General features: G+C 41.3%; 1 protein-coding gene across 1 annotated transcript; it reads right to left on the bottom strand.

Moving 5' to 3' along the window:
- Window positions 1–3,769: 3,769 nt before the first annotated feature.
- Window positions 3,770–8,480, bottom strand: LOC102248710 (proline-rich protein 23C). Its single transcript, XM_005863662.1, is given in 2 exon segments — window positions 3,770–4,425; window positions 8,423–8,480. Coding segments are annotated over 2 exon segments (714 nt in total).
- Between the last annotated feature and the right edge of the window lie 5,032 nt (window positions 8,481–13,512).

Below are 13,512 nucleotides of genomic sequence, written 5' to 3'. Positions count from 1 at the left end.
GCATATTTAAATTTAGTGTCTTGGAAGTTGTGCTTCTTGAATGAAGATACTATAATATGTTCCAGAACTATTGGTTGATGCTCAACCACTGAGCCACACCGGCCAGGTTTGATATTTTTTTCTTAGCTACATTTAGGTTGCCCTCTTTTATGTTCTCAATCAAGTTAAATTTATTTAAAAATATTTTATATCTGATAATTCATCAATTCTCCTTTTTCTTGTTTTGAATGTCTGTCACTTATTCTCACTTTATTTTGGTTTGTTTCCTTATGTTTTTTTAAATTTGAATTATGAATTTATAATCAGTGGAAGATTATCACTGAGAAGATACTTAACCTTGGGCAGAAGGTGTATTCTCCTTGGAGAAATTTTGTTCTGCTTTTGCCAGGTTCACCATCAGCCAGAGACTATCTTAAACTAAGCTCTCAGCTCCCCTCATCACCCTCCAACAGATTTGGTTTCATTTTACCTGGAGTCAGAGCCTGGACAGATACATTTAAGTCCCAGCTCCTTTTGTATTATGAGTTTTTTTCCTTTGCTTGTTAGATTACCTATTGGAGGCATTATGTTTGGGAAGCCTGGGACTTTTTTCAGGGCTGTGTGACAACTAAATAGTATTTTCTCTCTCTCATAAATGGACCATTAAAACTAAAGCTCTAGGTTGCCACAGGATGTTAGGAACCCCTATGTGTCCTCTTGTTTCAGCACCTACTTTCCTCTCTGGATTTGTGGCATGTCATCATTTTTGGTGTTGGAGGACTTCTCTTACATTTACAAGCTAAGATACACCTTTAAAAAATGTTAGAATAACATTTTATTAATCAGTTTCAAGAGTGTTGTTCTTGAGGATTTTTTGACTATTTGGTTCACATATTGCTAAAAATGGATGTCCTTAGTGATTTCTAGTATAGATTATGAAGCTTTTGCAGAAGACAGTTTTGCAAACAGGGCCATCTTCTCTCTTCAGAATAACCAGATAATTTGGCTGATTAATTGATGTGTTATGGGGAGAAGTAGGAAGGATGGTTGAGTGTGGTGGGAATTGTGGACAAGATGGTAGTACAGGGGAAATCCCTCCTACTGGAAGCAGAGATAGAAAATATTAAGTCATATTAAATATAGACATCTACTAGTACTTTCAGGGACCAGAAATAGAGTAGAAAATCCAGTCTCTGATGGACAGCTGATATGGTGTATTTGTGGTACTGAGACTAATGGAATTTCTGCTCTTTTGAGAGGGCTGAAAATCGGCCTATTGTCAATCATCAGAGTTTGAAGACTATTTTATGGCAGTGCCTGTAGTTGATCAAAGAAAGAGGTTGAAACTGGGAATGGTCACTGTATGACTGCTTGGGGATTAGACCTGTGAGTTTTCACAGAGACAAGTTATAAGAGTCCTGCCTTAGTTCTGAGTTGTGGTCCACTTGGAAGTGGAAACTATAGAAATTATAACTGTGGAAGCAGAAGATGAATTCCCACTCAAAATGTGCCCACTCATAAAAATTACTGAGCACATGAGACATTCCAATGTGATTAAAAACAAATAATAGGTTTTACCTGTGAGGAAATTGAATTAATTGAGTTATTAATTCATGTTTTAAAAATTTCAGAACATAAAGGATGGAATACCACCCATGAAACAAAAATGGGAGTTTATAACACTAACTGGAGAAGTTTGAAACAAGATGAAGGAAGTAAAAATCTTGAAAAGAAAACAATATAGCCCTAACTGGTTTGGCTCAGTGGATAGAGCATCAGCCTGCAGACTGAAGTGTCCCAGGTTCGATTCTGGTCAAGGGCATGTACCTTGGTTGTGGGCACATCCCCAGTAGGGGGTGTGCAAGAGACAGCTGATCGATGTTTCTCTCTCATCAATGTTTCTAACTATCTCTCTCCCATATATATTAAAAAAAGAAAACAATATAATCTTTGAAATGAAAACTTTCTTATAGAAATATAAACAGAATACTGGAAACAGTTAGTTGGGTTAAAGAATAAAGAAAACTGGAATTAAGGCACACATACGTATGATAACAAAATGTTAAGAGTCATGGGAGATTGAGCACTATATCTGATTGGATTTCCAGAGATGGGGATATGTGGGATATTCTAAGATATAGGGCCTAAAATTTTGTGGGATTTCAGTTAAGAGATAATTTCCCATATTGATAAATTCCACTCAGCCAAATAAAAATAGAATTTACCCCAGAGACATTACAATAAAACTCTAGAACACCAAAGGAAAAGAAACATTAAAAAATATGCTAAAATTAATAGCAGAATTAAATACAGAAGGAATAACAAACTGATTAGCAGAAGACTTCTTGCTTTCAAAAACAACAAAATGGCAGAACAATGGACTAACATCTTTAGTTAAACATCACGTTAGAATTAGTGAATATGCAATAAAACATAAGAGTAAGAGAGCTTACCACACAAAAACATGTTCAGGTTTACAAAACCAAGATAATTTATCATACATAGGACATAGTGGAAAGAACTATTAAAGGATAGTCTTCAGCAAGAAGAAAATTGTGGCTAGATTTTAAGAGTGGAACATAAGAAGAAAGAGGCAGAGAAGAATTGGTAAAGTATGTGGTAAACCTATTAGTATCGATGTTTAAAAAAATAAAATCATGTTGCCCTAGCGCCCGTGGTTGGCAAACTTCGGCTCGGGAGCCACATGTGGCTTTTTGGCCCCTTGAGTGTGGCTCTTTCTAAGCCTTAGGAGTACCCTAATTAAGTTAATAACAATGTACCTACCTATATAGTTTAAGTTTAAAAAATTTGGCTCTCAAAAGAAATTTCAATCGTTGTACTGTTGATATTTGGCTCTGTTGACTAATGAGTTGGCCGACCACTGGGCCTAGCCTGTTTGGCTCAGTGGATAGTGTCGGCCTGTGGACTGAAAGGTCCGGAGTTCACTTCTAGCGGGGGTTATATGCCCAGGTTGCAGGCTCATCCCCAGTAGGGGGCGTACAGGAGGCAGCCCATCAATGTTTCTTTCATCATTGATGTTTCTCTCCCTCTCCCTTCCTCTCTGAAATCAATAAAAATATATTTAAGAAATCATGTTGACTTCAGGGCCTGATCAATATTTTATTTCTTTAATAAAAATGTGAAGCAAATATGATAAATAAAATTTTAAATGTTAAAGTTTGATTTACATAGGAAAAAGGTCAGGGTAAAATTAAAAAGGTATGAAATAATGTGGACTAGCAGAAATGCAAACATTTTACATCAGTCTATAGGTCAAAACCACCGGATGAACAGATTTAAAAATCCCAATGCATGCTGGAAACATCTGATAAAATCCAACAGTTACCATTATGCTGCTTTGCAGTTTTCCAGAAGAGCATCTGGACACATCAAGAAAGAGAAAACCAATGGCCAAGAGTATACATTCATGAGAAAACCTACAAGAAAAAAAAAAAAAACACGAGAAATCCCGTGAATTCTTGGTTTGGGGAGAAATGGGAATAACTGTATGGGGCTGATGTCCAGTTGGAGAGAAAATAACTGATACAAAACAAAGGGGATGGAGGGGCCTGAGAATGATCTTGTAAAAAAGCCCAGCCCTCTGAGAACACATTGTCTCATATCCCTGGGCAGGTTTTCCATTTCAATGATGAGGTCCAGAATTTGCTTTCTCTTCCTACCATCTTATCTGCTTACTAGAGCCAGTCTGCACGGAAGGAATTGTTTGCACATGAAGCGCTCAGTTTCCAGGTTGTAGGATATTTAGTATAACTCTGGGGGGAGCGGCAGTTCATTCCTGGAACAGGCGTTTCCGGGCCTTGGGAGCAGGCCCCAGAGGGCGCCGGGGGCGCACCTGCGGACCTGGACTGGGGGACGGAGGTAGAGCTTGGAGCGGTGAGCTGGGGAAGCGCTCCCACAGGTGGAAGTTCAGGTTGAAGTCGGGCCCAGGCGGGCGTCTCTCTGGACTAGGCGTGGGGGCCTGAGGCCATGGCTGTCTGATGGGGCCGTGCGGGTGGGTGCCTAACCCCGTTCCAGCGACCGAGCCGGCTGCAGCGACCATCCAGGGAGTCAGGAACCCGGGGGCCGCGTCCTCGTCCTGGTGGTGGGCCTCTCCTCGGACGGCGATCTGTGGGGCAAATGCGCAGAAGAATCCCTGCTGGATGGCGACGCCTCCCCCGGGAGCGCCCAGGAGAGCGCCGGGTTCCAGGCCGACGAGCGGGTGAGCCACCGCTCCCGAGCCCAAGAGCGCCTCGGGGACCAGCACGAGGGTGTGTCCTCCCAGAGACAGTTGCTGCAGGACCCAGGTGGGCTCGGGTTCCAGCACCAGGTGGACGCCGCCTTACAGAGGCAGCTGCAGGGCACAGCCTGCAGCCACGACCATCACGGAGGTGAGCGCATCAGCGGCCTGGGGTCCCGCCGGGCCTTGCAGGTTGGGCGCAATCCAGTCTTCATTTCATTTGTTTTATTTCTCCTTTAGGGCCTTTTATATCTTTTTTTTTTTTAAATTGGTTTCAAAGAGGAAGGGAGAGAAAGAGAGAGAGAGCAACTTCAATGATAAGCCAGAATCATTCATTGGCTGCCTCCTGCACACCCCACACTGGGGATCAAGCCCCCAATTCGGCATGTGCCATGACTGGGACCGCGCGTCGCGGGGGAGTCCTCGGAGCTCCTGGGTCACCTGTCTGGAGGCCCGCCGTCCAGCTTGTGGGTAGCCCGCGCCTAGGCTTTGAATCTTTGGCTCCTGGTGCTGACCTGTGCGCGTAGGGAGGACGGATGAAGTTGCAATTGAGGCCCCGGGAACCAAACTCTCACTTCTCACTAAGCTCCACCCCTTCCGAGGCTCCGCCCCCAAGAGATCCAGCCCAGTATCGGAGTCTGTGGTTGGTAGGTCAGTATGAGGAAATACTTCTATAGGCCTCTAGGGGGCAGAGTACTGGTCTAGGGAAAAAATGATATGCAAGTAACACCTTGAAACATTGCTTACTTTTGGGACTGATGTTTTCCTGTGATTTCAGGCATTCTAGAAAAAAAGACCACTCCACTAGACCACTCACTTCCCAGCATCAAACGGACCCACCCAAATACTCCTTGAAATTTCTTTAATGTTTGTTCTTTAATTTTAGGAGTAAATGGAAAATACTGATTTCTCTTTTAAGAGAAGTTTTGTTTTAATACTAAAGTAAGCCCTAGCCCTAACCGGTTTGGCTCAGCGGATAGAGCGTTGGCCTGTGGACTCAAGGGTCCCAGGTTCGATTCCGGTCGAGGGCATGTACCTTGGTTGCGGGCACATCCCCAATAGGAGGTGTGCAGGAGGCAGCTGATCGATGTTTCTCTCCCATCGATGTTTCTAACTCTCTATCCCTCTCCCTTCCTCTCTGTAAAAACTCAATAAAGTATATTAAAAAAACACTAAAGTAAAATATTAGTGGCAGATGATTCTTCCTGAAGGTTAAGGCTGTTATAACACTATTAATAATATCAGTAAAATTAAAACATTAATATAAACAAATCATTTTTATTGAGCACTTATTGTATATCCATCCTATTACTGAGTAATTTAAATAAGAATTTTCTTTAAAAACATGGTTGAGATACAAAAAACTGTACCGATTTAATGTATACAACTTGAGTTTGGAAACAAGTAAAAATCCCTGAAATCACAGTTAATGCCATAAATATATCTATCACCTCCAAAGCTTCCTCCTGCCTTCTTTGAAAAAAATTGATCTTTTTCAGTCTTCAAAATTAAACAGCTAGCTTGTGTTAGATGTAGGAATCAAATGCAGACTTATACGGTTTTAAATCATGGACTCTTTACTCATATCTATTGTGCATATCTAGGAGTGAATTGCCAATTGGTACTGTGTATGCCTTTTCAAATTAATAGGTAATGCCTCCCCATTTCCACCCAAATGTTTTTCAAAGTTTACACTCCTGTGAGGAGAGCATATTTCCATTTCACGACATTCTTGCAAGCATTTCTTATTGCCGGACTCTTCAATCTTTTTCCAACCTGATGTACTTACACGGTATCCCACTGTATTTTCATTTTGCATTTCTGATTGCCAATCAAGGTGGATCATTTTTACATGCTTACTAGCCATTTTTATATCTTATTCTTTGAAATGTTTCTATCTTCGTTCTGATTTTTTACTTTAAAAATTTGGGACTCTTTCTCCAGTTTATGCAGCATTGGTACCTTCTTCAAAGACCAACTTAGCACCTTCTCATAAAGGCCACTGCTGACAGTTTGATTTGATATGGCTTTCTTCACTTATTATGTCATCACTCTCCATGTAGCCTTCGTAATATTACCTCAATTTGTAAAGAAACAAAATATTGTTTAAAAAGATTAGGTTTCAGACATACTTTATACCAGTCATTTAGCACATACATGTATAGCGAATGTCTCTATCATAGTTATGAAAACGTTAGCACTTGATTTACTATAATTCTCACACATTTTACACCTGGCATAATTTGTGGTGATTTTAATTTCTCATGGATTCCCTCTGCCCCCAAGTCTTGGCCTCTTCTCTTTCCCTTCAACAGTTTTTTAAAAAAAATATATTTTATTGATTTCTACAGAGAGGAAGGGAGAGAGATAGAGAGTTAGAAACATCGATCAGTCGCCTCCTGCACACCCCCTACTGGGGATGTGCCCGCAACCAAGGTACATGCCCTTGACCGGAATCGAACCCGGGACCCTTCAGTCTGCAGGCTGACGCTCTATCCACTGAGCCAAACCGGTTTTGGCCCCTTCAACAGTTTTGTCCTCCCTTCTACCTCATTGATTCTTACTCTTGACCTTGTCATTACTCCAAATTGTAACCCCTCCATGATCACATTTCCAAACATTTTATTCTCGGAGTATCTCCTAATTTTCTAGTTTAGGCCTCTAAATATTTAAACTCTATCAGACCTTCCATCCCTCTGGACAAACACATGGATCCTACTACCTTTTCACTAAGACTGACACCATCAGGTCTTCACTTTGCTCCTTCCCTGGAACTTAAATGGTACTCATTCTAATCATGGCCATGTTTATATCTTCAGCTCCCTTTCCTGTCTCCTACTTTGCTGGTTAATATATCTGCTACTTTGTGCCTGCACTGATGCAGCCGAATGGGGCTGGAGAAAAACACTCAACCCCATTGACTGATCTCATTTTATATTCATGATCATTAACCTCAAGTGGGCTCCAAATGCTGCCCAGTGATCTTACCCTTATGCTTTATTCCATTCACTCTCTTGTTGTTCTAGATCAGCATTCTCAGCCTGTGGGTCACGACCCCTTTGGTGGTCGAACGACACTTTCACAGGGGTCACCTAAGACCATCCTGTATATCAGATTTTACATTACAATTCATAACAGTAGAAACATTATAGTTATGAAGTAGCAACGAAAATAATTTTATGGTTGGGTCACAACATGAGGAACTGTATTTAAAGGGCCAGAAGGTTGAGAACCACTGTTCTAGATGAACATTGCATGCTTTCTCCTCTCTCTGCAAATCTCCAATACCTCACCCCTTATCTTCTCCCCTAGATGGTCACCTTGCTTCTTTTTCACTGAGACAATACAAGCAATCATAAAATACTTTTCAAAATGTCTATAATTATATCTCACCAAGCTCCACGAAGGACTGTATAGTCTGCCTTCTCTCCTGTTGCCATGGATGAAATGTCTATGCTCCTAGCAAAGGCCACTTCCTCCATTTGTGCAATTGATCTCAGTTCGTTTTGCCTCCTCAAGAACATCAATCTGGCAATTATCCCGTCTCTGTCTAGCATCATCACATTTTAGCTACCTTTACTGAATAAATATCTTCAATGTATAATTGAGAGGTAAACTCTTCCTTCTTTTTTAAAATTTTATTGATTTCAAAGATGAAGGGAGAGGGAGAGAGAGATAGAAACATCAAATCATTGATTGGTTGCCTCCAGCACATCTCCTACTGGGGATCAAGCCTACAATTCGGGCTTGTGCCCCTGCCTGGAATGGAACCCGGGACCCTTCAGTCCACAGGCCAACGCTCTATCCACTGAGCCAAACCAGCTAAGGCAAGAGGTAAACTCTTCCTTCTTAAAACAAGTAAAAACTTTCTTGACATGACTTTCTCCTCTAGTTTCTGAATCAATTTTCTCCTTCCTTATTCACCAAAACTCTTGAATTAATCAACCATACTTCCATTCTCTAATTTCTCTCCTCCCACTCTCTCTTGAACCCATTTCAATCATATTTCTGTCCATGCCAGTCGTCTATAAACACTCACATGAAGGTCACTAATGACCCCCCCCCCCCACATTATGAAATCTAGTGGTTAATTCTGTTTCTTCTCTTGAGTTGTAAGCAACACTTGACACACTCACTCTGTCCTTTAAACACTTTCTCCCTGGCATCTAAGATCTCACACTCTTCCTGTCTGTCTCTAACTTCTACTTCCCAGTTTCCTGAGCTGTTTGTCCTCATTCTGAATGCTGGAATATCCCAGGACCATGTTCTTAGCCTTATTTATTTATTTACTTATTTTATCAACCGTCACTGTCTTCCTTTAAGTGCCATGTGTAGCTTGGTGGCTCCCTAAAATGAGTCTCACTCCTATTCCTTTGCCATGAATATCCAAATGTACTGTCAGCATTTTCTCCTGGATATCTAAGTTGAACTATCAATAATTTTCATATTTGTGATGCAGAGTAATTAAATATTACCAATTTTATATATGTCAATCTAATAATGCACAGTCCAAACTTCAGATCCAAATTTGAGCTGCTTATATTTCCCCATTTCTGATCCCTCCAAAGTGTTTCCCTTCACAATAATTGGCAATTACTTCCTGTTGCTCAGACCAAAAACACTCAAAATTATTCTTGTGTCTGTCTTTCACACATCACATCCGTTCCTGGATATCCTGGCCCAAAGCACTTCATACCATATTCCTGCTATCACCCTGCCGCCACCTTCATCCTTTCAGTGAATTACTCTAGAAGCCTCCTAAGTGGTCTTGCATCTCTGCTTTGCCCTTTTTTTTCAGGCAGTCTCTACACAATAGCTAGGGTGATTCCATTAAACCATAATCCTCTGCTAAACACCTCCAATTTAACTCAGGGTCTAAGCCAGTATTTTTGTACAGGTTCTATATGATCTAGACTCCCTATTTGTGTTATGTCAGATTGACTCTCCCCCTTGCTCCTTCTGTTACAGCTCTGTGGCCTTTATGCTTTCCTAGGGAGGCATACTCACAGTTTTTGCAATTGCTTTTCTTCTACCCATCTAACTGCATGGTTCCTCACTTCTTTCAGCCCATTACTCAAAGGGTTTTATTTCTGAGGCTTTCCTGAGCACACCATCTAAAATGGTAATTAAAAAAAATTTTTTTTTATTGATTTCAGAGAGAAAGGAGAGGGAGAAAGAGATAGAAACATCAATAATGAGAGAGAATCATTGATTGGCTACCTCCTGCACCTCCCCAACAGGGAATGGAGCCTGAAACCCGGGCACATGCCCTGACCGGAATCCAACTGTGACCTCCTGGTTCATAGGTTGACACTCAACCACTGAATTACGCTGGGCAGCAAATCAGGTGTCCCTTAGCCCGGCCTGCACCCTCTCGCAATCCTGGACCCCTTGGGTAGGATCCCTAGGCCTGGCCGGTGATAAGGGCCTTTCAGGGCTTTCCTTCCCCTGGCTGCCAGCAGCTGGCCCCTGCTCCTGCCGCTGCCACTGCTTGCCATCTATGCGGCACTGCCCCCCTCCCCAGCCACCGGTCACCTCTCTCTGCGGATGACAGGCTTGGGGAGCGATCGCTTGCCTGGCCTGGGCCTCCCTCTGCGGGACGATGGTGGGGTCATGGCAGGGTCCCCCCCGACCAATTGCATCACACCTGCCTTGGCTGACCTGGCGCCAGTGCGTGTCATAGCGTGGTCATCCGGAAGGTCGTCTGGATGGTCGTTCTGCTGTTCAGTCATTCGGTCTATTTACATATTATGCTTTTATTATTATAGATTTTGCTATTGAGTTGGTTGAGTTCTTTTTTATTTTGAATATTATCCACTTAACAGATCTATGTTTTCTCCCATTCTGTAGGTTACCCTTTTACTAGTATTCTGCTGAGTGTTTCCTTTGTTTCAGTTTGACTATTTTTGCTTTGTTACCTGTCCTTTTGATATCATATTCAAAAAATCATTGCCCAGACCAATGTCAAGAAGCTTTTCCTCTATGTTTTCTTCTAATAATTTTATTGTTTCAGGTCTTATGTGTAAGTCATTAATCAGTTTTGAGTTGATTTTTGTATATGATGAGATGAGGGTCCAATTTTGTTCTTCTGCATGTGGATATTCAGTTTTCCCAATATAATTTGTTGGAGAGACGATCTTTTCCCTGTTATATACTCTTGGCACCCTTGTTTGAATCTATTGACCGTAAGTGTGGGGATTTATTTCTGGGCTCTCTATTATGTTTCACTGGTCTTATGCCGGCTTTTATGCCAGTACCATACTGTTTTAATTACTGTAGATTTATAATATATTTTGAAATCAGAAAATGAAATGCCTCTAGCTTTGTGTTTGCTAACATTGCTGTGGCTATTCCGGGTCTTTTGTGGTTTCATATGAATTTTAGGATTTTTTAAAATTTCTTTTGTTTGTTTGTTTTCTTTCTTTAAAAAAAATATATTTTATTGATTTTTTACAGAGAGGAAGAGAGAGTGATAGAGAGTTAGAAACATCAATGAGAGAGAAACATTGATCAGCTGCCTCTTGCACACTCCCTACCTTGGATGTGCCCTCAACCAAGGTACATGCCCTTGACCGGAATTGAACCCGGAACCCTTGAGTCCGCAGGCTGATGCTCTATCCACCGAGCCAAACCAGCCAGGGCTGTTTGTTTTCTTTAAAGATTGTCTTTGGGATATTGATATGGATGGCATTGAATCTGGAGATCACTTAGAGTACTATGGAAATTTTAACAACATTAGTTTTTTCCAATCCATAAACATGGGGCATATTTCTATTTGTCTTCTTTAATTTCTTTCATCAATATTTTATACTATTTAGTGTATACGTCTTTCACCTCTTTTGTTAAGTTTATTCCTAAGTATTTTTTTTTGTTTCTGTTATTTGAATTGTTTTCTTAAACTTTTTCAGGTAGTTTGCTGTTTGTGAATAGTAATGACACCGATTTTTATATTCTGCAACTTTAATGAATTTATTATTGCTAATGGTTTTGTTGTTGTTGTTGTGGAGTCTTTAGGGTTTTGTACACATACACAATCATATAATCTGCAGATAGAGATGTTACTTCTTCCTTTCTGATTTTGGGTGGGGAAATAGGATGTGAGAGGCTGAATATACAAAACAATGCCCAGACCACATATGACAACAGAATTCTGACTCACACCTTTGTAGCAAGCAGCCCAGAAAGAAAACCATAACCTCTGCAGCAACTGGCCCCAAATGTTCAGGACTTGGTCAGCTTTTCTAATTCCCACCCCCACTTCCAACTCGGGGCCAACTTGAGAAAGCCAAACCTGCTATGCCTAAGACCCAAAGCACACAAGCCAATCCAATTACATAAGATGTCCTGCTTCTAGTTAGCCTGCCTCCAGCTTCCCCTGGCCAACAACCTCCAAACATACCCGAAGCCCTCCCCTTTCTCCACCATAAAGCTTTCCTACTCCCTGGCCTACCTATAAGTTTGTCAAATGCAAGCAAGTGACAGGGCTGACACCCTTGCTCTAACAAGCTCTGAGTAAATAGCCTCTGCTTGTTCTAATTCAGTGGTTCTCAACCTTCCTAATGCCGCGACCCTTTAATACAGTTCTTAATGTTGTGGTGACCCCCAACCATAAAATTATTTTTGTTGCTACTTCATAACTGTAATTTTGCTACTGTTATGAATCATCATGTAAATATCTGATATGCAGGATGTATTTTCATTGTTACAAATTGAACATAATTAAAGCATAGTGATTAATCACAAAAACATTATGTAATTATATGTGTGTTTTCTGATGGTCTTAGGCGACCCCTGTGAAAGGGTCTTTTGACCTCCAAAGGGGTTGCGACCCACAGGTTGAGAACCTCAGTTCTAATTGAAGTGGGCTTTCTTTATTTTCAGTTTTCCTGGAGGTCCCTGTGTGATAGAGTCTGCACTGCCCATCCCCATGGACCTCAGCCTTCAAACAGGGACAGCACCCATGGAGGCACCTTTTGCCTTGATACTCTCAGTTTATGGAGTCTGGGCCAATGTGCTGAGCAGTAGTTTCTTGGCTATTTACTCTCAGTTTGGTATCAGGTTTGTGTGTGTTTGTGTGTGTGTGTGTGTGTGTTTTAAGATTTCAAAATTGATTTTCAGAGAGAAATATCAATATGAGAGTAGAACATCAATCTGCCTCCTGAACACCCCATATCGGGGATTGAGCCCACAACCCAGGCATGTACTCTGACTGGAAATCAAAATAGCAACTTTTTGGTGCATGGGACAACCCCCGTCAACTGAGCCACACCAGCCAGACCTGGTACCAGGTTTTGATACTGGTTCCATTTATTTGACATCCTGGGTGGAATCAAGACATTTTTTCTCATCTCCTTGTGTTCTCTGTCATGTTCCCATTTTGCATTTGCTGACTAAAAGTGTTGTTTGTCACAAGAACGAGAAACACAGGGTATATAACACAGTAATAGGTCCTCTGTGCCTGTTGCTCAGGCCAGCATCATAGTCTGGTGAGTTTGCAGTTCTCACCAGACTGGTATCCATTTGGAGAAACTTTGCTGTGGCTTATCAATAAAACCAAGAGGTTCTCCTCTCTGGATTTTCTTTTTGTCCTGAAAGTTTGGAATTGACTCAGAAAGAGTGTTTTCTCTGGTTTTCCTCCTGCTAAGGGGTATAGACTGTCAGTTGTGCATTCAGAGGCAGCCAACCATCATATTGGGGGCCTAAGATATAAGGTGCACAAGTATCATGCTTTACCCACCTTTCACAGCTCTTATGGGGTAATCTAAGTCTAAATCCTCTCCTCTTCCAGGAAAAATGTCTGCTTCTTATATGTAGTCTTTTTACAATCCTAATCCTTGTGCCTATCTTTTGAAATGACATAACTTCACCAAGGATGATTTGACTTGAACAAAACTGTTTATTTGAAAGGTGCATTCGAAAAGAAAGGGAATATTTCTAAAGTTCAAATTATATGAGCTACATATAGGTGGTTCTGAATTCTGGATTTTATTTTATTTATTTTTTAAATATATTTTTATTGATTTCAGAGAGGAAGGGAGAGGGAGATAGAGATAGAAACATCAATGATGAGAGAGAACCATTGATTGGCTGCCTCCTGCATGCCCTCTACTGGGGATGGAGGCCACAACTGGAGTATGTGCCCTTGACTGGAATTGAACCTGGGACCCTCCAGTCCCCAGGCCAACGCTGTATCCACTGAGCCGAACCAGCTAGGGCCTGAGTTCTGGATTTCAGGGAACCAGGAAGAAGCAATGAAAAATTCAAATGTGGAGCAGAAAGTGTATTCCCATTCAAAG

Source organism: Myotis brandtii, unplaced genomic scaffold (assembly GCF_000412655.1).
Source record: "Myotis brandtii unplaced genomic scaffold, ASM41265v1 scaffold18, whole genome shotgun sequence".
Taxonomy (NCBI): domain Eukaryota; kingdom Metazoa; phylum Chordata; class Mammalia; order Chiroptera; family Vespertilionidae; genus Myotis; species Myotis brandtii.
This window is presented reverse-complemented; position numbering and strand designations above follow the sequence as displayed.